Below are 28,000 nucleotides of genomic sequence, written 5' to 3'. Positions count from 1 at the left end.
CATCCCAGACACAATTAGGCATCAATAGCAAAAATCTTCAACGAGGGGTCAGAGTAAGGTCAGCACTATAATATACGGCTCTCATAAGGAGAGAAGGAAAATGAGGATTATACAAAAAGACATCTAGCATGTATACCAGCAACTGTGAGCACGTTGGACATTTCATATACTATACAATTAAAGCTAGTTTCCCACAGGGAGGAATCATATTTAGACCCAATCTTCCAAAATATATATAGAGAGAGGAATAAGACGCTGGCAAAAATACAGAGACTCCAAATAATTAGGGAAGTCACAAATTCATAAAATATTCAACAAATTAGGGCCAATGTCCCTATGTAATTAAATCAAGACTTCTTAAGAGCAAACATATTTATGAAAAACATCTTACTTTAGAACACAAGATATATATTTACAATCAAATAATTCATGCACGCTTTCAATATATAATATAATAAATCATGTCCAATAGTTCACAGGTCCAAATAATTGGATCCTATAAAAAAGAAATCTGATAATGAAATAGGAAGCATGCATCATTATAATTAATTGTCAGTCGTCACTTCCTCCTCCCTACATTGGATTTTGAAGGTAGAAAAGTTAGATCCCCCAATAGTTTGCTTTAAGAGAGATGTCATTATTATCCAATAAATTATAAGTGCTTTTATCCCAAATTCATATATAATAAATGTAATAAATAAAACAGGAAAATCTTTAACTGAATCCAATCTTGCCACATCATATACATGCAAATCAAAAAAAAAAAAAAAAAAATTAATAAATAAGTAAACCAAATATATACAATTATTGGTGGATTTCTGTAAATAAGCTCCTGTTTATTCAAAACTTTATCCAAAATATAAATTGTTCATTCAATGACTAGGTGCAAAAAATCATAATACACCATCTCTCATTAACTTGGTATGTTGCTATTAGGGTCATCCATCAAACCTCCAAAGTTTTATTTACAAAGATTTCTATAGAATATCTCAACGTGCATCACATATTGCCGTTCCTGCTCCATGTCCAAAAAAGGAGGAAGAACCAAAACCAGGAAGAGAACATCTGTTTTAGGAAAAGGGAAAAGGAAATATCCAATCCAGGAACTAGCTGAATTAACCTTCTTTAACTTGCTCTGAGAGGTGAATAAACACCCAATGTTGAAAAGCTTTTAAGGTTTTTCGTTTAATCCTTTAGGTGTTATAGTGGATAGTTTCTGAATCATAATGTGTTCTAGACGTTTTCGTTGATTAGTGCTCCATAATGGGTTACTATCTAAGCCAATATACTTAAAATTATGTATGCCGTGTTCAGTGAAATGCGCATACAGTGTCGTCTCCCTGCTACTCTTGCGAATTTGATTCAGATGTTCATACATTCGGACTTTTAAAGGCCTGCCTGTTTCGCCTATATAAAGTAACATACAATGCTGACATTGAATGGCATAGATAATATTACTCGTTGAAGGAGCATAAATCTGTTTAATAGGCTGACCTAATCCTGAGTCCCCGCTGAAAATAAAAGGAACATAATTCAATAACCGAGAATCCTGTTGCACTTTTTTCTTATCCAGAGTTGTATGTACCAAGAGATCCTTTAAATTTTTATTCCTACGATAAGCAATAATCGTTTTGAAGTTATTGAGTGGTTGACATGCTTGATGCGTTCCCTTAAAGTTACTCTTTAATGTGGCATTAAATTTGCCTAGATGCTGGGAGAATGTTTCAACCATGGGGATGAGCGGGAGGCTCTCGCCCCCCCTCTTCCTATACTCGTCATGATTTTGAAAGGTAGCATAAACATCAACCTTTATCTTTCGCAGAAACCGCTTCGAGTAACCCCTGTGTGTTAACGCCTCAAACAGGATATTGGTGGCCTCTTCTACATCATCCCGGTAAGTACAGATCCTATGGAAACGAATAAGTTGTGATTTAATTAACCCTTCATAAGTATGTTTGGGATGGTAACTAGTCTTATGCAAGAGTGCATGTCTATCTGTGGTTTTGAAATAAACTTTTGTAGCCAATTTCTTACAATCTCTGTGCCAAACCGGAGCAAAGAACACCTCTGTATCCAGGAACTCAACCTTCGTTTTCTGGAGATTGCATTTCAGTTTAATTTGAGGATGATGAGAGTTTAAGACTGAAACAAATTCAACGAACGACTCCTCCGTATCAGCCCACAGTCCAAAAATATCGTCCAAATATCTCAAATAGACAATTGGTAATGTTGTACATTTAGCAAAAGCCGATCGCTCCCATTCAGCCATGTAAATGTCTGCGTAAGCAGGAGAATACTTCCTGCCCATCGCACAGCCACTGATCTGTAAGTAATGTTTATTATTAAATTCAAAATCATTCCGAGTTAAAGTAATTTTCAACAATTGTAAAATCTCCTCATCCGGTCTGTCTTCCCTCGGAAAGCGCTGAAAAGCTTCCCTGACCGCTGCCAAACCTCTTTCTGTGTCGATGTTGGTGTATAAAGAGTCGACATCTATAGAGAAGAGGAACGTGCTGCCAGGTACTATCAGGCGAGAAAGTTTTTTAACAAAGTCATAGGTATCCTTAATATAACTAGGATGCAGCTGGGCTAATGGATTGATGTAATAATCTATATATTCCGCCACTCTATAGGATTCCGAGCCACAATCGCTGACTATTGGTCTCCCTGTTGGTATTTTAAAGGGCACAGTCCATGATTCTGGAGCCTTGTGGATTTTGGGGAGGAGGTAGAATAATCGTTGACGCGGTTTCTCTGAGCCATATAGGTAAGTAAGCTGTTTGAAAGTAATAAAATTCTTCGAATATAACGTGTTAATAATATCCTGAATTAACTGGTGTGTTTCAGGCTGCATTGGCTGTGCGAGTGGGACATAATACTTCTCATCTTGTAGCTGTCTATTTGCCTCAATAAGGTAATTAGTTCTGTCTTGGAGGACTATTTGGCCTCCCTTATCGGCTGGTTTAATGACCACATGATCTAACTGTATTAAAGATTTTAAAGCACGTCTCTGTTCTGATGTGATATTACTTCTATGTTGATTTTGCTTTTTCCCAGGTATTTTCAGGGCCCTAAACGCAGCTAAGTCTTTTGTAATTAGATTCTGAATAAATTCAGAGGTCGTATTGGACTCGGGCTCCCAAGTTGATGGATTAATGAATGGCTGATGAGAATAATCTAAATTATAAGAAAAATGTTCTAAAATTTTCAATCTCCTGTGGTATTCATACAAATCCTTTCTCAGCTGTAATTTGTTAAATAAAGTTGGTGTCGGAATGAACGTAAGTCCCTTCTCCAATATCTCCCTCTCTACTGTTCCTAACTTGTATGAAGCACACAGATTCAAAATATTAGAAGAAGGGGGATGGGATGACTCCCTATCCCCTCCTATAAGTTTAATTGATCCAGCCAATGTTCTATAATGAGTGTAGCTGTACTGGACGTCCAGTGGACAAAGTCATGAGATACCTGGAAATGGAGTGGATTAATTTCCGTCAAGAAATCATATTTTTTGACAATGGTTTTATTGAGGGACTCCAAAAGCTGTTGTTGAGCAATGTCCAATTTCTCAGAATAATTGATGACTGGAACTCTGATTTTTGCGTTAGGAAAGGTCTGCCTTGCTACGGTCATCAACAATCCCATCTGTTTATCTGTCGTCGTCGGAAGAAGGCGTTTCAAACCATTATTGAGGCCCACCGAGAGAATAACTTCCCGAACCTCATTGACCGGTTTCATCTTTTTCAACAACTCGTATATATGATGACACGTGGCTCCTGGAAAACTGTCAACCTGGACCTCTTCGCTCTCAAAAGCTGGAATTCTAGCGAGGTTGGAATCACCCACAATGACCACCGGTTTAATTACCTCTAAACTCCACTCTTTAATCTTCCTATTTGTATTAGGATGTCTCTTAGGCTCCCTTCTGAAAGACTGAGGATGTGTAGCGAACACAGGCGTCTGGATATCATCCTCAGAGTCTGCCGGTAAGTCAACAGATGCAGCAGTTTCAGTTCTGTCGGCAACCTTCCTCATAGGATGTATCGGCGCCTTTGAATGAATTGTATTCATCTTCACATCACTTCTGGCTTCATTAGGTCGCGATCGTAGACTCACTTTATTCGGCTCTACTGGAGAGCTTTGTGATAGAGGAGCAGATGAGATGGAGTCAGAAATAACCGTGGCTACATTATTGAGGCAAGGAAGGGTGACATTTATCACTGTGTTGTCAGATTGCCCCTCTGTATGCAACTCCTCCCTGACGTCATCTTGCAGCGACCGCGATTGAAGTAAGTGATCACGTGGATAATTGATCTTATCACAAGTGGTAATTAAGGAGCTATTATCAGCGCCATTTTTTGCTACTTCATGCGGCGATAAGACGAGGTCATTTGGTTCGATCGGCTCCTGTGTAGTCACATTTAAAGGCTCCAAGGGATTAACCACTCCATCAGTCTTCGTCAGAGGCACCTGTGCTGCGGTCGTAGGTAAGTCTAAGAATTGCGCACTCAAGACATTTTCCCCGGATTTATCCGCTATTGTCGTCGTACATATTGGAGTTGTCAGAAGTATGTTGCTGTCCAAAGTCACAGTCGTCTGAGCCCTCTGTGAAGATGGAGAAGAGAGAGGGTGCGACAAAGTTATTTCCTCCTCTACAGTCATTTGCAAGGTAGTTTGCGTCCTATTTAAATTTAAGTCAGGTCGTGTTTGAGACTGAATTATCTCCGGCGCCTCCATCGTATTGTCACTATGCGGGAGCTGTATGATTCCAGTTGTCATAGTCAAGTGGGGACTCAAGATGTTTTCTGTTCTCCTTCTAGACAGTCTACTCTTTCTTTGTTCTCTGGGCTGGGGTGTCAGAGATGCTGTAATGACAATTGGATTTGGCAGCGGAGGAGAATCAGCAACAGCTGTTAGAGAGGTGACATGCGGATGATTTTCCGATTTTGGGCCAAAAACCCTTTGCATAGGCAAAGCTGGAGGAGGCAACTCTGGAAAGTCTGTCTTATCCAAGATAAGAGGTGGTGTTTGGTCAGATCTATCATGTTGGTTCGTCATGATCATAGAGCGTAAGGTGTCAATAGAAGATTTGGTCAATTTGCGTCCATAGCGCAAGGATGCCCAGTTTAAAGCTCTATTATAGGCCTCTAATTGAAACGCAGGTATTTCAAGTAGGTTGGTTGAGATGACCTCATCATAGTGATCTCTCAGAATAACGAAGTTATTTCGGACCCATTCTGTTGTATTGAGTTCTACTTTCATCAGAGTGTTCTGATTTGGGCACGCCGGTTTAATAAATGTAGACATTTTATTAACCTTATTCGTCATCCCTTTTGGAAAGGTGTTTGTCTCCAGTGACGTTGAGATAATTTCTGAATGATGGATTGCCTGTAGGAGTCGAAAGTATGTTTTAGTGACCTCCGGCTTCTGCTGTGTAGGTGTTTGTGCTACCTGTAGCGGTTCTGCATGACGAGCATGTCTGGTGGTAGGTGACGAGGAAGAGGAGGAGGCAGTGAGCCCCCCGCTCAACCCACGGTGCCCAAGAGGGACAGTTCGTTCAGGTGGAGGCCGCATCGTTGGACGGTGATTACTCCTTTTCTCCAATGTCACCATCTAACTTATACATAAGCACAAGAGGTTACCAATAAACAACCCTCGACCCCCCAACTAACAAAATAGGAGATTTTAAGGAGCCCAAAACAAACTTTTTACAAAAGGAAAAAAAAAAATAAGGAAAAAAGGAGAGAAAAAGAAAATTAAAGAAAAATAATTAAAACTAGGAAAAAGGAAAAGGAAGGTAGGGGGGGGGGGGAAAGGGGAATGGGGAGTATTTCCCTAAAATATATCTCAAATGGAAAGTAAAAACAATTCTGGTTCTTCTTTTTTTTAAAAAATTCTTTAAAATTAAACAAAATAATAAATAATTGAATTAATTATCCAGATGGAAAAACACAGTCACTGTTAAATAGTAGTTATCTGCCCCTTAAACCTGGAGAAAAATTGTTCTTATTATCTTAAAGAGAGTTTTGGCTAATAAGCCTTGAGTAATGATAAAAAAACTCTCCACTAGAGCTCTAAAACATATTGATTGGGAGGTAGAGCAAAAAATCCTCCATTATTAGGGCGATTAGTGAGCAAATGGCACCATCTACTGGACAAATAATCAAACTGCAAAAATTAGAACCAAGTTCAAAAAAATCAAGAAAACAATAATTTTTGAACAGAAAGCAAGATAATAAATCTACAAAAACCATCAAAGTATGTTCCACAAAAAAGACAACATATAAAAATAAGTCAAAATCACATTTGTAATCAACCACAAAAGACCAGCAGGTCTTCAACACGCAGTATTACTCATGTCGTGAAGCAGAGGTCAATATTTTAGTCCGCCATTCAAGGCTTTCATATGTGGGAGTCTGTGATTTCACCTTTATAGAGTGTCGGTCGTAGGGAAGTCCTTTCACTTTACAGCTCGTTCCAAAGCGTCGTTGTTTGCAGAAGCATGCGGTCGGAGGCCGCCATGATGTCTGTGTCCCGTGGCCGCAATTACGGTCGGAATATGCTGGATCGTGCTCTCTAGTAAAGCTCAATAAAAAGAGTCAGTCCATAATACAAAAGAGATCCGACATCACCAAGTCCACCAGCGTCCGTGATTGACTTAAATATAAGAATACAACTTAAAACAAATCAACAAACAAACAAACAAACAAACCAACAAACGTATAAAATCATTTAAGATATTAGGGAAATACTCCTCAACGTGGTCTCCAATGGCCTTTACGTTTCGCCAGGTAGGCTTCATCAGAAGTGTGGAGACAGGTGGGACAACAGGAAGTTATAGGATTCTTAATAGGGGCGTGAGTGGCCGGATCCTTGCATGCTGGGTAAATGTCAAAGGTGAGGCCCTCACTTCCTGTTCATCCTCTCCAAATAGAAAAGGGTATCAGTGACCCCTATAGATCAGTTATCAAACTCTCATTTAAAATAAATGAGGACCTATGTGTCCTTAATTCAAGGTTTTTATAATGAGGGATAAAAAAGAAAACAAATTAGGAATTAATAATGGTAAAAAGAGTACACCATTTCAAAACCAGGGAAAAGGAAAACAAAAAAAGAAAAAGAAATGAAACAAGGAAGAAAATGGGAAACCAATCTATAGCTAAACAAAAAAAATAATGTAATCATAAATTCAAAATGAGTGTGACCATCAGATATCATCATTATCAGGCTAGATATAACCAGGCACTAGCAGGATAGGTATTGATGAAAAAAGTGTATTAGGACTCCTAGGAGTCCACTACGGCATTGGCACAGGTTTCTTTTTCTATATTCTTATTGATAACCTGAAATTTTGAGGTCACTTATCACTTTTCTTAAAGAAGATAAAAACCAGAAAAGAGGAAGGGACACATAATGCTCAAAAGGGCACTTTACAGGTAAATAAGGACTAAATGAAGCCTGTATCAGAAGTGAATCAATTTAATTAAGAAAAAAACCATGATATTAATAGGTTAAGTTTTTAGATATAAGTCCACTAGGGTTATGTTTAGGGCCTGTGGTCTAGTATTGGTTATGTTTAGAATCTTTCATGGGCGAGGTTGTAACCATGATATTAATAGGTTAAGTTTTTAGGTATAAATCCACTGGGGTTATGTTTAGGGCCTGTGGTCTGATATTGGTTATGTTTAGAATCTTTCATGGGCGAGGTTGTATTCACACCTATAACCAAGATAAGGTGAGGGAGAAAAGGAGGATACAAAAGAGTAACAATGTCCAATCTCTCAAGGTTATGTTTAGGCAAATGATAGAATGTATCAGATCTCTAATAATATCTTAGGTTTAGATATGAGCCCCGAAAAAGTTCCACTTCCATGCCACCGTACAACAATGATCGATCATAATTTTCAAATCCATCCTAATTTTGGTCCTGTTAAGGCTTATGAGGTAAGAAGGTCCCTGAAAATAGTTCATCCCAGACACAATTAGGCATCAATAGCAAAAATCTTCAACGAGGGGTCAGTGTAAGGTCAGCACTATAATATACGGCTCTCATAAGGAGAGAAGGAAAATGAGGATTATAGGGGTTAGGGGTTAGGGTTAGGAAAGAAAAAGGAGGACAGGTGAGCTACCTGTCCCCTGATGCACTGTCCTCCATATGGATGGCCACTTCCTCATCCCCATCTTCTTCTTTTTAGGTTAAGCGGTGTATTTATATAATAATTGTTTTTTAGTCTAGTTGAGTTATATATGATGAAATTCAAATTTATATCAAGTATAATAATTGTTTTTAATGTATTTATTTATAATGAATTTGGTGTCCGATAATTGGTTTTAAGTTTAATATAACATAGTTGTTTTTAGTCTATTTATTTATGATGAAATTTTCCCCACCCAAAAGTGGTGGGGTTTCCAAAAATTTGGCAACAATGCCATAGGGTTTATTTTTTATTGTTTGGCTTTAATTTGGTATAGTTTCTAATTCCCTCCCTTAGTTTTAGTTGGTTAACCTATTTGTTCTTTTCTCTGTATGTCCTAGGTGGCGCTCACGACGTTTCGTCCGGATTAGGACTTCCTCAGGCTAGGCCGACATACAGGTAAGTGCTTCTTGTAATTCTTTAGGGGAGATGTTGCTCCCTCGAAGTTCCCCGCCAAACTGAATGAACTCTATTGTGTGTCTCCTTTTTATACTCTGTTTTTATCCATCAAATTTAGGTTTTAGAATTAGTGTATTTACTTTTATGAACTGACTTGTTTTTAAACTATTTGTTTTTAATCCAAATGAATTGTATTGTATTACCCCATGAATTTTATTATATATTTATAGTATTTATAATAGTTTTAATCATGAATTTGTATTTATTGTATTTATAATAATTTATTAACCCTCCTTTCTTTTCCTTATTCCCTCTTTGTTTCCTTTCCCTTTACTTGACTTCCATCCTTTTTCTTTGACCGGTGTTTGTTTTATTTAACCTAAACTTTCGTACCACGTATATAGTTTGCCTTAATTGGGTTTTTGGGTGGCTATATACGGTAGCTACGGGACCTCTAGGGTTGTTCTACGGGCCAAGACTAGGGTTTGGGGGCCAAGATTGGAGTTGGGAATCAAATTGGGGTCAGGGCCAGATCAACTTGGGTTGGGTTTAGGGCCAAGTCCAATGAGGTTGGGGTAAGGATAGGGGCCAGGGTTAGCTTAACTTAGCTTATAACTATGGGGGGAGAGGAGGGTTAGGGTAGGGTTAGGGATAGTAGGGTAATTAAATTGATAGGGTGAATAAACTCATTAAAAACACAATTTGATAGGATAAATAAATTCATTTATTAAGACAAACATGATCGGAAGATAAAAACAAATTTATAGGGTACATAGATTCAGTTAAAACCAATTGATAGGATAAATAAATTCATTTATTAAGACAAACATGATCAATACATAAAACAAATTGATTGGATAAATAATTCATTTATTAAGACAAGTACGATCAATACATTAATACAAGTTCATTAAAAATACAGGTTGATAGGATAAATATATTCATAAGCTAAATATAACAAAAACTAATATGTTTAAAAACAATTTGACTAAAAACAAATAAGTTCATATACAAGTCTAAAAATTAGATAAATAACAAGTAAGTTTAAAAATAAGCAAGTTAAAAATGATTGACAGCGGCAGGGTATAAAAGGGAGAACAAGGCAAGAAATGCATCAGTTTGGCACAGACTTTCGGAGGAGCAACATCTCCCCAGAGAAACTAAACAAGAGGTAACTTACCTGTATGATGGCAGCCTGAGGAAGTACAAATAGATACGAAACGTCACGACGCCACATACAGAAGAAAAAGAAGACAAAGAAAGGTCAACCAACTCAAACAAGGGAGGGAATTATTAAAAACAAGATAAAAGCCAAACAAAAAAAGCAAAAACAACAAAAAAATAGAAAACAAAAACCAAAACAACAAAAACAGAGTGGTGTAATATAAAAACAAATAAGTTAAAACGAACCTAACTAAAGAGGATGGGGATGAGGGACTGGCCATCCCCATGTTAAAGAAGGACCGTGCACTTGGAGAGATGGGTATTGTACCTGTCTCTCTGTTCTTTCCCCTTCACCTACCCAACCCCAAATTTGATCTTAATTTGATTCCCTACCCTGATCTTGAAACCCAAGCCCTAACCCTAGCCCGTTAATTAACCCAAGAGGTTCTAAATTAAATTACCGTATATAGCCTCAACATAAACCCAAACAGAAATGGCAAACAATATATACGAGGTACGCCAATTTGAATACCGGTTAAGGGAGAAGGATGGAGGACAGGAGAAGAGGAAAGGAAAGGAAGAAGGAGAAGAAGAGGGGAAAGGTTAAATAAATTAATTATATAAATTCATAGGATAAATAAATTCATTCAATTATAAATACACAATAAATACACAATGCAAATTGATAGGATACATTAACTCATTTATTAATACAGATACAATAAATACAAATTCATAGAAGGGTACAATTCATGGATAAAAGGGCTAAAAACAAGTTAAATATAACAAGTTAAAAGCAATTATGTTAAAGACAAATTAGTTAAAAGCACAAAAGTTAAAAAACAAATCTGTCTAAAAACAAGCTAAATAACAAGTCAGTTTAAAAACAAGTCAGTTAAAAGACAAACAGTTCATTGAAGGGAGAGTATAAAAGGGAGAAAAACACAGAGTACATCAGTTTGGCATGGACCTCTGAAGGAGCAACATCTCCACAGAGCAATTCGGGATCTGGGAACTTGCCTGTATGTCGTGGCTTGCCTGAAGAAGTCCAAGTAGGACGAAACGTCGCGAGGGCCACCTGGAAGACATACAGAAGAACAAAAAAGGTTAACCAAACTCAAATAGGGAGGGAATTATGATAAAACAAACTAAAAGCCAAACAAAAAAAAAAATTAAAAAAAAATAGTAAAATACAAAAACTAAAAAAGTAAAAGCGGTATTATACTTGATATAACTTTAATTTATGATGAATACATCTAACCTAGAAAAACTATATTATTAAATAAATACACCGCTACGCTAAAAACCTAAGTGGAGGAGATGAGGATGGGGGACTGGCCGCCCCATGTGAAGGACCGTGCACTGCTGGGGGGATAGGTACTATACCTGTCCCTCTAGTTCTTTTTCCCATAACCTACCCTTCTAGTGTGCTTTTGAATTTGACAGGTCACTGTGAATGGCGGGTCGCTCCACGCGTCCCCCTTCTCCACCTACTCTTCCTCTATCTGTTCTCCTCTCCTCTGTCACATGGTTCATGCAAGCAAGTGGGAAATGGGATGGGGACTAACATGCGTCGACCTGTGCCATGCCGTTGTCTCTCTATTCCAAACTATGTTGTCGTTGGTCAACATAGGGGGAGGCTCTGAGTACTTTACCACTTCACCTAACCCCCCATTAGTTGTGCGAAGCGTCAGGGATATCTATTTGACCAAATTGGGCGAGGAAATTACCCTTTTACCAATTGGCACGCTTTCAATGGGACAAATTGTCCCTTGATTAGCTTTTAAACGTTTATTCTTCTTTTTTTAAAACCTTTTAAACATTAAAGTGGATTTTACCTGTTTGGAGGCTTTTACCGAAATACGCTCAACACTCTCATATCTAGCAACTGAAATCAACCGTTGATACTCTGTAAACCTATTAAGTCAATTTGACTTTTCACTTTTTAAGAAAAATTATGCCATTTGTGAAATTTGACCTCTAACTCCAATCCGGAGCCACGACGACCTGCATCTGCTTTCTGAGCTGTGCTATAAAGGAACCTGCTGCTGCCATTGCACACGAGGAACCGCGGACGCGGAAAAAACGCCTCGGGGACAAACGAACAACTCCAGCGCAGAAGCGGCCCTATCCTTCTACATGCAGAGTTACGCAGAGAGGTGAGCATGTATCAAGGTAAGCGTCCACCAACAGTGCATCATGCCACACAAGGGAGAAATACCACCCAGTTTGGCCAAATACCTAAGACAGGTACAGTCGCTCTTTTTAGACGCCCCCTCCCTCCCCCTCGCACTTTTTCTCGTGGTTGAAACGGTCCATCACGTCGTGAGAGATGAGATCATCCCCCCAGTAGCCATCTCTATAGTACAGCACCCCAGACGAAACAAGCACTGGATTTAGACACCCGAGTTGCAGCTAAGAGAATTTTCAAACTTATTCAGGCGATTCACCATAGAGAAATAATGGCTCATGCTATAAACACCGAGACACCCCCAGCAGGAATGAACAGGCAGGTCAATCGCCTCACAGCTTTTATAAAACCGGCCTCGCCTACAGAAGAATTCCGCAATCAAGTAGCTGCCAATACAAAAACATGGATGCAAAATAATTTGACTCTATTGAAAAACCACTACACGGAGATAATAGTTCTCCATACGGATATTCGCTCCACCCAAACTGCACTTACAGTGGCCAAAGGATGGGCCAAAAAACGGTATGGCCCACGACTACATCCCGAAACCTTTGACATTCTTTCTGCCATTACATTTGATACGGGAAATGCTAACAGTACAAATGCTTCTGAGCCTCATCGTGACGCAGCTGCAGCGGACGTGGTCACTCGAACGAGCACCGAGGACCAGTTTGACGTGCGGGACGAGCGCCAGTTCCCCAAATTGAGTCGAAATATAATACCCCCGACCAGAAGCCTCTATATGGGCTCTCGACGAACACTTACCGAACAATATCCGCAAATCCACATTAAAGCTACCCCTCTTTCGAACACGGCTCCTAAACCGGAGCCACCCAATGATCGCGACACACACAGATCACCAAATTTCTCCACCTCCCTACTGCCAAAACGAACGGGCCCTATTAAGGGCAGCAGAACAGGAGCTAATTGCCCCTTGATTCACGGACCTAATTCCTCTCCAACCGACTCAGAGCCAGTAACACCACCAGGTGTGAATGAGAGGGAGACTGACGCTCGCCCCGCCGTAATAACTGCCTCTCCTCTTTCCTCTTCCCCTCCCTCGGTGCTCTGCTCAACACACAATTGCTCCCATATTTCCGACCCATTCTATTATTTCCCCCCCAGCTGCCTCATCGCCGAACGATCTCCCGCTACGAACAGAACCCTCACTGTCAGTAGAAATCACGGAAAATAATTTACATATTAAACAACGGGGAAGCGCCCCGCAGTCGGAATCCACTCCGATGCACCCCCCGCACATCCGTACACAAAAAACAACCGCTGTACAAACATCTACCGCTCAGAAAGATATTGTGGAGATACAGATGCACAACGTGTCAGACCATACAAATACTTTTCAAACTGAGCAAACACCAAAGAAAAATCGCTCCAAACTCTCACGTCTCTTCTCAGGTGGCGCACGGAACGGACGGACCGCATCATTCACAGCAGACTCAGTGTCAGAACCCAGTTTTGGGAATCCTAAAACAAATAGTGGAGATATGAATATGATGAGCAGCGTCTCTCATAACGAGCAACCGCTCGACACAGTGGCAAAATCTACCCCTTTGAGACCATCTGAAACCTCCACTAATAATTTTCATTCCACACTTGGTGCTGAGAGCGTGTCCTCCGTAACAGCGCCTCCGGAGAAAACGCTAACTCCCATTTACCACCGCGCCAGAGAGGCCAGAAAAATCCAGGATTGGATTTTTAAAGGCAATGCTCCCATCCTGTTCCTGGGCGACTCGAACCTCAATCGCATTCCCCCACACACCCACAAAAACATTCAAATCGATAGTTACCCGGGGGCAAAGTTCTATCATTTCATTAAAGTCTGTGAAAAATCCCCCGTAAATCCGGACAGAAAAATCGTCGTCTTCTCAGTTGGAGTAAACAACCATGAACTCGACCCCATAAAAACTTCCAATAAACAGCTCCGATCCCTGTACAGACAAGCTAACATTACTTTTCCGAATGCCGCGATTTACGTCACCGCCATTAATTTCTCCCTCAATCTCCCAGAACAACAACAGACCAACCTCCGGCAGATTAACGACCATATCCTCCAGCATCTGAACTACATTCCTCCGCTTGAACATCTCCAGTTTCACACACAATCGGATGACATTCACTGGACCGCCGCAACGGCATCACACATGTTCGCCCACTGGTGTCTGCACTTGGGTTTATAACTGAACCCGAGGCAAAGCATGCACCTCCCTCATATCTCTATACTCTAAACACCAATTATTCCATTAATGCGCCCTGCGGAAACCGCCCTACCGATGCTATTAATTTTGCAAATATAGTTTTTACTAACTCTTCAATACAAGAAAACGCTTGTTTTGTCAGGAATAAGGATGATTTCCGCTACGCATTACCTCAAAATAATTTATGTGGATCTTGTGATATTACAGCTAAAATCCCTGCATCCACACACCACACATTGCGTCAATTGTGCACAGAAAGTACAGAATGTACTTAATTTATCCACGATTTTTTCTCCTTCAGCGGCACAAATTAAATTATTGGAAAGAGGTCTTACTTTCATCCCCAATCCAAATACACATAATAACTCTGAACTCCACAGAGACATTCATCTCTATCATAGACGACTTAAAAACATCGATTATTTCCCTCGGAATAACTATAATCATACACCTTTTACGTTTCCCTCCACTTGGGAGCCGTCATGGTCCAATCTTAGCAAACCAATGAAACAGCTTCTAAAAAAGGATATAGTCACTTTCAATGATTATATAGCAGATCCGGACCGCGTAGATAACCTCAGTAAAACCGAACGCGTAGCCCTTCAACAACTGAAAAATAATAAAAATATTATTATTAAACCAGCCGATAAAGGCTCCAAAGTGGTTATTATGGACTCTCAACAATACGCGTTTGAGGCTCATCGACAATTGAGCAACAACCAATTTTATAAATCCATCTCTTCCTCTATTCATACAGAAAGCCGCACAAAAATCATCGATATAATTTCATCCCTGTATCACAACAAATTCATAACGGCGAAACAACGGAATTTCTTGTACGGCCCAGACGAACCACGCGCACGCCTCTTTTATCTTTTACCTAAGATTCATAAAGATGCTGACACATGGACGATCCCCAACATAATACCTCCGGGCCGCCCCATCGTCTCAGACTGTGACAGTACAACGTATAACGTAGCTAGATATATTGATCATTATTTGAACCCTCTATCGTCACTGCACCCAAGTTATATAAAGGACACGTATCATTTTTTAGACGTCATTCGCCCTATCACCGTCCCTTCTGCGTCGCTTCTCTTTACAATAGATATAGATAGCTTATATACCAACATTAATACCAACATGGGACTACGTGCAGTCCGTGAGGTCTTAAACCGCCATCCTGACCCCAGCAGACCGGATTCTGAATTGCTACAGCTCTTGGAAATATGCCTGACATACAATGATTTCATTTTCAATGACCAATGGTTCTTACAAATTCAGGGGACTGCTATGGGCCACCGCTATGCCCCTTCATATGCAAACATCTATATGAGTGAGTGGGAGCGAGAGGCCCTGGCAAAATGCCCACTTAAGCCGTCATTCTATTACCGCTTTTTAGATGACATCATAGGCGTATGGCCCCACGGTACCCATGAGTTCATGCAATTCGTTAAAATCCTCAACGACCATCACCCCTCCATTAACATTAAACATACACTTGATCCCCACTCGGTTAATTTTCTGGACACTACTATTCATTCACAACGATCTCAGCAACCCAGAAAAAACTCTTTTCTCGTGTCTATTTCAAACCCACAGACACTCATGCACTGTTACACAAAGCAAGCTATCATCCGCGACATACATTTAAGGGAATTATCAAATCACAAATTCTCCGCTTTTACCGTATTTGCAGCCGGACCTCTGACTTCAATGACGCTGTTTCGATACTGTTTCATAGCCTCAGATCCAGACATTGTTCGGCCAGATTTTTGCGTAACATTAAACGAACGACTCTGGCTTCCCTCCCCCCCTTTTCTCCTTCATCCATCATCTCTTCCCCCAGCACACAACCGATCCCGCTAAAGAGAAAATGCTAATATCCTTTTTGTCTTTTCTTTTCTTTCTTTTCTCCCCAACCTTTTCTCTATTGCCCTCGCCTTTTATTTCTATTATGAACCTCATAGATAATAACATTATCTACCTTACATCTAATCGAGTACTTTATTATAAAAAACAATTATTGTGGCCGGCTTAGTCCCACTCTTCCCTGTTGCCCGTGCAAAAAAGCCCATACCAGGAAACTAAAAATTAATTTTTCCTCTCCCTAACCCACCCTAATTTAGGCCCTAAACTTAACCCTCATTTTTAATCCCAATCATAGCCCCTATTCCATCCCCTAAACTTAACCTTAACCCTAATTCAGGCCTTAATTCAAATTAAATATTAATTACCACTTTAATTTTATATTTAATTTTAACCCTAATTTGTGGCTTTTATATTTTACCCTAATTCATGGTACAACAAATCATTTGGACAATTACAGATTTAAAAATATTTAATTTATAAATAAATTAATATCTCATTCATAAATAAACATATTTCATAGGTAAATTTATATTAAAAAATATACATTTGTATAAATAACAATTCATACTTTTTTATGATTTATAATTCATGTTTTAAAAAAATAATAATTCGATTAAAAATTCATTGTGGTAAAGATAATCAATTTTATGAGGGGAATATAGGGTTAAAACAATTTGAAGAGTAAAACATTACAAACTACATTTTTAAACTACATTCAAAAACAGAGGGTATAAAAGGGAGGAGCTTGAGGGGAAGCTCATTTCACCCCTGGACATTGAGGCATGCACACCTCTACCAGCCATCCAGACCAATTCATTTTTAGTGTGTCCGTAGACCTGATGAAGACCCAGTGAGGGTCGAAACGTTGTAGGGACACACCTTCTTTTGTTGATAAGATTTTTGGACTTTTACCTTTTTTCTCTTTTTTTAAAAAATGGGACACTTTTATTTTATTTTCTTATTTTTATTAAAAAACCATTTCATTTATTTATTAGGAAAACTTTTAAAACAAAACAATTAAGTTAAAAAAATACACCCACCTACATGGGTGAATTCAATGAAGACTGGACATTGGTCCAGCGACGAGGGCGACGCCGGCCGGCTCGCCAGCCTTTTCAAGACCGCGGGGGAGGGTGGATGGCGAGTGCGCCTTCCGTTCCCTACGGGGGACGAAATAAATTTCGTTTCCCTAACCCTCCTCAGATTACGCACGCGGTGGTCGACGCGACCCGATGAATGGGCACTCAGTCTCAGATTCGAAAATTGATTTCCTTCTCCCAAAAACAAACTGTGGAGTACATGATGAGTAGTGTCTCACACTTCGAGCAAACACTCGACACAGAGGTAATTTTAACCGAAAAGAGACCTTCTGAAGCCTCCACTACCCAATCTCGCTCACGACTGGGTGCCCAGGGCGCGCTTTCCACCGCAGCGCAACAGGACAAAATTCTGACTCCCACCTATCACCGAGCTCGACATGCACGAAAGATCCAGGATTGGAACTTTCTTGCTAATGCCCCCATTCTGTTTCTTGGAGACTCCAATGTGAACCGGATCCCACTAGCAACCAGAGTAACATTCAGATTGATAGCCATCCGGGTGCGAACCTGTATCATTTCTGCAAATTATGTGAAAAATTACCCGTAAATGTCACCACCAAAATTGTGGTCTTTTCCATCGGAATCAATAACCGTGAACAGGACCCCATCAAAACATCCATAAAACAGCCCCATACCCTTTACAGACTCTCAAAAGTCACATTTCCGAATGCAACAATCTACATTGTTGCTATGAATTTTTCCCTCAATTTGCCAGACACACAACAGGCAAATTTACTTGAAATTAACGACCATATCCTGCTACACTTTCGAAATATTCCCCCACTTGAGCACGAGCTCTTTCAGACTCTGCCTGATGATATTCATTGGACCCCGACAACTGCATCCCACGTGTTCGATCACTGGTGTCTGCATTTGGGTTTATGAGTTACCCTGATGCAAAACATGCGCCTCTTTCCTATGACAATATGATGATGCATAGTGATCTTAATCAAAGGTTTGCTTCTGGACACACAGATAACTTCTGCACACAGACAAATTTGCCTGATAATAATGCCTTTGACAAAGATAGTGATAATCATATTAATCATGTCGCTAATCTCCCCTGTACCTCACCGAAAATATCTCCACTTCTATCTGTCGATAATGATAAATCTACAGCACGTAGAGACACACAATTTACCTCACGCTGTCTTTATGCTGACAGTAATGTCCTTAATTTATCTACCATTTTTTCTCCTACTGCGGAACAATTACTTCTATTAGAAAAAGGTTTGAGTTTCATTCCCATGCCACACAAACACAATCACGCCGCACTCCACAGGGACGTTTCTTTATATCACCGCCATCTGAAAATTGCCGACTACTTTTCTTCAAAAACTCATCATCTACCTTTTACATTTCCTTCTACGTGGGAGCCTGCCTGGTCATCCCTCAGCCGACCTGTGAAAAAACTCTTGACCCGTGATACAGAGATTTTGAACCAATTCTCAGCAGACCCGGATCGCAGGGATAATCTTTCAAAATTGGAACGTGAGGCCCTTAAACGCCTCTTAGACAACCAAAATATAATCGTCAAACCAGCCGATAAAGGCTAAAAAATTGTATTGATGGACAAGCAACAATATGCCTTTGAGGCTTACAGACAACTTAATATTCAATACTACAAAAGAATAAATAACACGATTCACACAACTACTTCTGAAAAAATTGTTGAAGTAATTTCATTCTTATACCAACACAAATTTATTTCGGCTAAACAAAGAAACCTCCTATGCGGTCCTGACAACCCACGTCACCGTTTATTTTACCTTTTACCAAAAATTCACAAGGAACCGACAACATGGACGCTCCCCGCGTGCGACAGCACAACATATAATATAGCTCAATACATTGATCATTTTTTAGGACCACTTTCTTCATTACACCCCAGTTATATTAAAGACACATTTAATTTTTTGGATATCATACGTCCCATTGTCGTTTTATCTTCCTCATTTCTCTTCACTATTGATATTGACAGCCTTTACACGAATATAAATACTAATATGGGGTTATCCGCGGTCCGGGAAGTGTTTTTGCGCCACCCAGATCTGAATAGATCTCTGGACGTTTACCCAGAGGTCAGACACTCTGTGTGGGCTAGAGAGAGCTCCACATCCCAGCCTGGGGCTGGTCCTGGATTCCAAATGTAAAATATAACTTTCTAAATATTCCACAAAAACTATTTCAATGACTAATTACATTGCAATAATGTGATATAAAGTTCTAAATGAATTCCAAATGTAAAATATTATTTTCAAACTATGCTACACTTGATACAGGCGACCTCCTGAAGTTCAGAGCCAATTCTGAGGCGCTTCCTGCGGTGCCAGAGGCACAAAGAGCCCTGCCATGATCACGGACAGTTAGAATCTCTGACGGGTAGGAGGGAGCCAGGCCATTAAGAGTTAACAATAAGAGTTTAAAATCAATGTGTAATATCAACTTCCTGTTTGGAAATGAAGGTGACAGGAATCAAATAGTCATCTTCTGATCGTGGCCCTCAGAAAATCACTCCTTGACCTTGGAAAACCCACCCTTGAAATACGTTACCATCTTTGTAGAGGTCGTCTTCTGGCTGAAAAGCAGAGGAGGGGCAACACTCTCCGGTTAGTCCAAATTGTAGGTCAGACAAGCTGGCAAAACACGGACAAACACGCAAACAGACAGACAGAAATACGGAGCGACTGGCAGGCAGCCAAACGGTCAGACAAACTGCCAAAACACAGACAAACACACACACACACACACACACACAAACAAACAAACAAACAAACAAACAAACACGCAAGCAGACAGACAGAAATACGGACCAACGCGCGCGCAGGCAGCCAAACGGTCAGAAAAACGTTCAAAACAAAGGCAAACGCACAAACAAACAAACAAACAGTCAGACAGAAATACGGACCAACGCGCAGGCAGCCAAACGGTCAGACAAACTGCCTAAACACAGACAAACAAACGCGCGCGCACACGCACGCACGCACGCACGCACGCACACACACAGCCAGCCACACAGCCAGAAAAACGGGCGCGCACGCACGCACGTACACACAGACAGACAGACAGAAAAACGGACCAATCCCAATGAGAAAATCACTTCGTGGGAGGAGCAAACAAGCTTAGCCTCTATTTCAAAAAAGTGATCATTCATGCTAAATTAAATCCAAAAAGAGCATCTCCAAATCCCAGTCCCTACCACTGGCTGAGAGCGAGCCAATGACACGCTTTCCTTAAAGGGGATACGGAGCCGCCCCATCAAGTGCATTCATTCATTTGGCATGCATCTGCTGGACACAACAGGTAGGGTCAATTCCAGAAATGCGATCTAGACTTACTAATTCTTTCAAATTTAAAATGGTAATCACTAAATAATTTTAAAAGGTGCATTTTATTTGCTAAATCTTTTAACTGTCTAATAACAGTTGCCAAATAATTTCTGAAAGCGAATATTACTGCGAAACATTTTAAATATAGCATGATAGTTGCTTTAAAAAAAATTCAAAAGGTGCGTATTCATTACTAAAGCTTCCAAAGGTAGCATAACAGTTGCTAAATGGTTTCAAAAAGGTAAATGTCAATTACTAAATCTTCCAACTGTAAAATAATAGATGCTAAATAATTTCAGGAAGCAAATATTATTACCAAACCTTTCAAGTTGGGCCAGTGAATGTCTCTGTGTTCCAAATGGTGCATGTGAATCGCTAATCTTCCGATCCACGTCTTTGTGGGTATAAGGGCATTTGACATACCACGCTTGCGAATTCACCCCCTCTTTTTAATGCTAATCAGTTGTGTATGGCTTTCAGGCTTGCTGGTAAAGGCTGCCCACATCAGCTCTTACCTAAGGAAAGCCCTGAAGGAAATTCCGGCGGCTCTGCGTAAGTATTTAGTTAGGGTTTTTTTTTTTATTTTAGAGAAGCACCACAGGGTGTCACTCACTTGCTGGTTGACAATATTCCTCTACTTTACAGTCACCCTGGAAGCGACTCCAGGCAAAGCTGGCCTGGAGGAGTTCTATGGCTTGCTTGCTGGCTTCATTGTGTGCATGACTGGCCACAGGAGGGGGGTCCTGGCCGACATGAGGGTGAAGGATGTCGCCTCAGCGGACTGTGATGCTTCTGGACGGCGGATTATTGGAGTAAGAACATGCTGCCTGCAGTATATTTTTTTTTAATTTATTTTTTATTTTTATGCAAGAACCCACCCAGTGTTTTATTAAACCCATGAATGTGCTGAATATGTGTTTTGCCAGACTTGGCAGTGTACTTCATGCAGTAGTTTCCAAAAACGTGAATAGTTTTTTTCTAATTTTTTTTTAAAAAGTGAATACTGTTATTTAATAATTCCAAAAATGTATTTTCATGCAGTACTTTCCAAAAAGCGAATGAAATTTGCTCGTTGTTTCAAAACAAATACAATCTTCTAATTATTCCAAAGAAATGTAGTTTCTAAAAAGTGAATATCATGTGCTTCTTATTCTAAAAGGTGAATACAATTGGCCAATTATGCCAAAAGGTGGATACATTTTGCTAATTGTTCCACAAAACGTCTTTTAATCTCTTTGTCTGTCAAACATTGTGTCAACATCCCATGCAATCGTTTTCAATTTTCTCGGCCCTTCCTTTGCCCTTTGTCACCATTTCCGTTTTTGTTTCTCAGGTGGAGCAGCATAGGACGGAGGACACATTTGGTCGGGCTTTGAATCCCCTTTACAAGGAAGAGTATCAGTGGTTGAGCCGGTTCCTCTACCACCACCGCAACTTCCCCTGCGGCGATGCTGAGCTTTTCTTTTCCAACAACAACGGCGGCCTCTGCGGCTATCTGCTGGAGTCGTTCCAGGCAAGCTGGAAACGCTTGGGCCTTCCCGGGACACCCACGTTCGCGCTCATCCGCACCAGCATCAGCACCTGTGTAAGACCCGTTTTACAATCTGTTACCGCTACTCTTTTAATCCTCCACAGGGTGGACGAGCTGTGTCGGTACTGAATCAACTCGAGCAACTCACCGAGCTGTGTCGGCACCGACTCAACTCGAGCAACTCACCTGCCCCCCTGAGAGTGTCTTTTCTCAACTTGTTTTCTGTCTTTGTAGATCGAGGCTTCTCTGGACCCAGGGAAGAAGCTCAACGTCCGACGGATGATGTGCCATTCAAATGCAAACACGGAGGAATTCTGCAGCACTGACATGGACTTTCAGGAGGCGTTCCAAACGCGGGTCGATGTGGCCGATGCCCTTTGCCAGAGCTTGCAAGTGAGTGCAGAACAGGACTGGGACACTGACCAATCGGCGAACACAGAGGACGAGCTGGTGAGTGAAGAAGAAGAAGAAGAGGAGGAGGAAGAGGAAGAAGACGTTGAGGCTGGCTCGGAGACGCAGGGAGAAACGGAGACCCGGCAGCAGGTGCAGAAGGGAGGAGTGAGAGGCGAACGCAGCAGCCCCAAGGAAACTGGGGGAACTGACCCTGGGCCAATGCAGACGAGACGGCAAAAGCGATCTGGAAAACACCAACGGCCGCGCAGCGACACGGACAATGAGCAGGCTTCGCAGGGCAGAGGAGCAAAGACAGCCAGGGGGGAGCAGAAAGCTGGAAAGAGTATCAAAGGCGAGCAGGCAGCACGCTTGCCTCGAGGTGAGGCAGACGATGCGTACCGTACAAAGGGGCCGGGCATTCCTCAAGACGGTCCAGAGGATGACATTGTCATCAACCTCGACTCCCCAGACGGTGAATCCTTGCCCTCACCAAGACGGATGACTTTTGGGCAGATGGAGGGTGACTCAGAAATAGTTTGCCTTTGCTCTTCAGAGGACACTGCATCCAGCAGAGACACAGAGACAATGTCGGGCGAGGTGGGTGGCGGCGAGCCAGCGGCCACCGAGGTGGACAATGCGGCGGCTGCAGCAGCGACAGAAGCAGTTGGCGGGGTGGACGAGGCGGCAGTGACAGAAGCAGCTAACGGGAACTTTCCCGCCTCCACATTTGCATTTATGCAAATGAGGCGCCCCACTTGAACTTAAACATCAATTTTAGCCCACTTCCTGTCGGTCTATATCCACCAAATTCCACTCGCTCCATCGTGGGAACGCCGGCTTTCGGGCAAAGGCGCTCCCTAGTCTCCAAGTGGCCGTACGGCCGAGCGGGCCCCCCGAATGTCACTCGAGCGGGCCCTGGTTTCGGGCCACCTTTACACGGCCGTAACTCCTAGACCCGGGGGCTCTGGGACGCGGGCCTAGGGGGCCCTGAAAGCTCTCGGGGGGCTCTACCGCATATGTGAAAATCAGACTTATAGGTCAATGTGTTGGACCAGATTTCCAAAAAAGGCCGTCCAGGAAAGAGATAGAAGAAAGGGAGCAGGATATTGTGAAAGGGCTCGAAGAGACGAACGCAACCCCCATTGTCCCACTTTGACTCGGCGTTGGGGCTGACATGACACCACTTCCATGTTTTCATCTGAATTGTGTGTGGATAGATGCAAACGTGGAGGCGGGAAGTTTTCCCGCCTCCACATTTGCATTTATGCAAATGAGGCGCCCCCTTGAACTTTACCATCAATTTTGGGCCACTTCCTGTCGCTCTATATCCACCAAATTCCACTCACTCCATCGTGGGAACGCCGGCTTTCGGGCAAAGGCGCTCCCGAGTCTCTAAGTGGCCATACGGCCGAGCGGGCCCCCCGAATGTCACTCGACCAGGCCCTGGTTTCGGGCCACCTATACACGGCCGTAACTCCTCCACCCGGAGGTTCTGGGGCGCGGGCCTAGGTGGGCTGGAGAGCTCTCGGGGAGCTCTACCACCTTTGTGAAAATCAGCCCTGTAGGTCAATGTTTTGATCAAGATGTCCAACAAGGCCCCAGACTCTCACAGCCTATGAACACTCATGAACCTTCACCCCCTGTTGCCAAACAGGGTCTACGGGGCTCGCTCAGGCACGCTTCGTCGCAGAGCCGCGATCCGGGCACCGCCGGAAAGGTCTCGCCGAGGCGAGTCAGCCGGCATGCCAACCGTGGCTCTGCTCCCTTCCTGTGGGCAGCTAGGGGGCAGCAAAGGTTCAAGTTTTTCCACATTTCAAAGTGCTCTATCTCCTCAAGAGAGGGCCACTGGAGTAAAATAAAGACACATTTGGAGAGCTCTCGGCGAGCTCTCCAACATGTGTCAATGCCCTGTAGGTGGCGCTCTCCTGGGGCAAAGTCCGTCCTGGAAAGAGATACGGGAAAGGGAGTGGGATATTGCGAAAGGCCCCGAAGAGATGAATGCTACATTTGACCTTTGACCTTCATCAACTTCATTTCTAGCATTGTGTGGGAGCCAGCACAAGCTGGTTACAATGACATAGACGTGAACATGGATTTTATTCAATTGAATTCCAAATTTTGTAGTTGGAAATTTGAACTTCCTGTCACGACAGGAAGTGGCACAGGACCATCCATCGGCAGCAGTAGCAGCTTGGTAAGTACACTCTATATGTTGTTTACTTCTACTCGAACCGAAAGTGTTGTTAACTTGCAACTTCTGCCGTATGTCAGTGTGTAACATGTCAAGGTGGCCTCACATCGTGTTTTCACGCACTTTTGACCGTTTGAAAAGTTAATTCGTGTCATTATGTCCGTGCAGACGGCCTGCTAAATAGCCGCAGCTAACGTTAGCGCGTCTGCTGTCAAAGCCAAGGTGTTGATAACTCGGTGCTTAATGCTTTATATCTGCGTGTCACACATCAATGTCAGCGTACGTTGTGTTTTAATGTACTTTTTTATCGTGTTTACCAGTTAATTTCGGCCGTCACGGCCACGCACATGTTCGCTAACACGAAATAAATGCAAATACGGAATTAGCAAAGGCGTTTCCACATTTTTTAGATGGGAACTTGGACTTCCGGTCCCGATAGGAAGTAGCACCTGACTAGCCAAAGTGTCAGTAGCTGCTGGGTAAGTCCGCGCCATGACATCTTTTATTATTGTCCGACCGAAAGTGCTGTTAACTTGCAACTTCTGCCTTGTGTCAGTGTGTAACATGTCAAGGTGGCCTCACATCGTGTTTTCACGCACTTTTGACCGTTTGAAAAGTTAATTCGTGTCATTATGTCCGTGCAGACGGCCTGCTAAACAGACGCAGCTAACGTTAGCAGTAGCCGCTTGCTAAGTGCGCCCCGTCGCGTCTGCTGTCAAAGCCAAGGTGTTGATAACTCGGTGCTTAATGCTCTATATCCGCGTGTCACACGTCAGTGCCAGCGTACGTTGTGTTTTAATGTACTTTTTTATCGTGGTTACCAGTTAATTGATGTGGTCTTGGCCGCGCACATGTTCGCCAATATGAACTAGATGTAAATACGGAATTTTGTATATCCTAACTTCCAAATTTCCATCTATTCCATTTAGATGACAACCTGCGTTGACAGCGCTTCCACAGCCGAGAAATGGCAAGTGTCCTCTGTAAATACTTGACATTTGTGAGAGACAGTGTGTGTGTGTGTGTGTGTGTGTGTGTGTGTGTGTGAATGAATGTTATTTTCATTCTTTTTGTTTTAACCGTTGCTTTTTCGTATTCATCTGCAGGGGGACAAAGTGTGCGGACTGTGTTTCAGGAACTATGCTAATCTCAAGCAGCACCTCAAGGTCTCGCACTCGGTGCCCAACAAAGATGAGTTTTCACTTCTGCTAAAATACGGGAACGCCAGGTAATAACGTACATTCGTCCACATGACAAAAGGGGACATTTTGTAAGTCCAAATTGTGAAATTGTCATTCTGCATTCCCTACTCCAGGACCACCCAGCGGCTGTCATGCCAAATTTGCAATAGGCGCAACCTGGTCAGACTCAACAAGCACCTCATCGAGGTCCACCTGCTGCCTTTAGAGGTAAGGGTTAAAGCAACGTAAATCCTTCAAATGTGGTGTGAAATGGCAATAGAAATGGTTTCGTGTCCAAATGTGTCACTTTGTATCTGTAGGATCGGGAGTTCACCCTCAAGGAGGCCAAGCGGGTGAGCATAGTGAAGGAGTTTGCGGCACTGAGGAGGACCGAGCCTCAGGTGCCCATGGTGTCCTCGCTTGATGTGCAGTGCGACTACGACGAAGGTAAATTTACACTGTGACGAGTGAATTTGTCTATGAAAGTTTCACTGTTGTACACAGTACATGTGTCCCTGACCCGTCTGTTGTTTAACATTGCAGGCGAGGCACCAGACATGGAAGAGGACGACGACGACCCAAACGAGGCCGACCAGGCGAGTGAGGGGGAGGAAGCGCCGCTCCTCCACCTCTCCCTCAGCGAGGACTCCGAGGCTGGCGACGGCACCATCGGCGGCCCCGTGCTTGCGTCGACACCGCAACGCTCGACAGTCGCCAGCCTCGGAGTCCCCCAACAGGGGGCCGTCGCCTGTCCCTCTTGGGCCCCCTCGGCCGCCGACCCCCCCTTGGCCATCGCCCCGCCCAGCGGAGCCCAACCCACCGGTGTGGAGACTGCCAGCTCGCCGCAGTCCGCTAGCGCTGCCGCCTCCTCAAGCGGACTCGGTAGCCTCGGCAGCCACAACACCTCCGCCCTTGGCCCGGATACCACCTGCCACTGCGGCTGCCAGAGCCTGGGGGAGAGGGTGAAAGTCCTTGAGGATAGAGTGAGGCACCTGATGCAGCGTCAGGAGGGCGCCGGCACGCCCAAAACTCCCAGGGGTGTGCCGGCGACCCTCACCACGTCGGCGCAAAAACACGAACACGTGGCGAAGCTGGGCAAGTCGGGGAAGGTCTTCGGTGAGTTTTAACATCCTGATTCCTTTTTCTCATCTACAATCATCATGTTCACATGTATTGACATGGCAATGTGGAATATTCCAGATCACAGCATATGCCTTCCAGGTTGCAGTTTATTACATGAGATGCATTTTTGGAACTGGCCCACTGACTCCTTTCTGTGTGTTTCATGTCAGAGCTCGCGGTGGAAGACTACCGCAAGTTCAGGCTGGGAGGCAAATTGGCGGCCAAGGACCGGGAGAACGCCAGGCAGTCAGCAAGCCACGCGCTGCGGTTCTGCCTATACATGGCGTCGACCCTGCCCGACAAGGCGGTCGCCAGCGACTTGAAATTCCTCTTGCAGACGGACAAGCTGCGGGGGTAAGTGTGTTTTTTTTTTTTTTTTTTTTTTTTTTGGTCAGAGTGATGAGAAAATGGAATTACGTGTTTGCAAGTATGGGAAGTCTTTCATCACTTACGATTGCTTGCCTTCTCTTTTAGGTGGCCGCAGTACCTTCGGCAGAAGGGCTATGCTGCCACCACCATCCGCAACATGCTCAACAATGTGGTCACCTTCGTCCGGCACGTCCAATGCTCCTTTACTAAACAGAGCAAGTTGAGAGCCTCCGACTTCCCCAAGCTCTTATATGAGTTCAAGCAGCTGATGGCCGCCGTCCACAAGAACGTGGTGGTCCATCGGCAAAAAGTGTCAAAGAGAAAGACCGGTAACGTTTCATGTCGTCGTCGCCGTGTCATTGTTGTTTTTACATCCCGTCGTGTCTAAAGTTGTGACTTCGAACCTCTAAAATGGGCTGCTTGCCACACTGTTTTCACAGATGACCAGCTGGCGGCCTCCAACGAGGTGAAATTCCTCCAGATTTCCAAGGTGAAAATTGACAAGCTGCTTGGTAAGTGCAATTTAGCGCGTCTTCGCATTTGGAGGCAGAGACAGGGGAATTGACATTGACCTGAACTCACTCAACTTCTTGCACCTGTGTCATGCATTGCAGCGCTCTTGCCGGGCGACGGCAGCTACGCGAAGCAGCACTGCCAACTGATGGGATACCTAATGGGATACATCAGTATCCTGACAGGGCACCGCTCGGTTGTGCTAGTGAACATGTCCAGTGAGCAGGTCCAGCATGC

At 42.8% G+C, this 28,000-nt stretch overlaps 1 protein-coding gene across 1 annotated transcript in view; it reads right to left on the bottom strand.

Annotated features, from left to right (window-relative positions):
- Window positions 1-7,346, bottom strand: part of LOC115579685 (uncharacterized) — an 8,451-nt gene extending 1,105 nt beyond the window's left edge. Inside the window, exons 1-2 of the mRNA XM_030413266.1 lie at window positions 6,429-7,346; window positions 4,302-5,613 (exon numbers count right to left, since the gene is read on the bottom strand). Coding sequence (XP_030269126.1) covers window positions 4,302-5,613 — 1,312 coding nt within the window. The 5' untranslated portion in view covers window positions 6,429-7,346. The remainder of the gene's footprint in view (window positions 1-4,301; window positions 5,614-6,428) is intronic.
- Window positions 7,347-28,000: the final 20,654 nt, after the last annotated feature.

Source organism: Sparus aurata, chromosome 4 (genome assembly GCF_900880675.1).
Source record: "Sparus aurata chromosome 4, fSpaAur1.1, whole genome shotgun sequence".
Lineage (NCBI taxonomy): Eukaryota > Metazoa > Chordata > Actinopteri > Spariformes > Sparidae > Sparus > Sparus aurata.
This window is presented reverse-complemented; position numbering and strand designations above follow the sequence as displayed.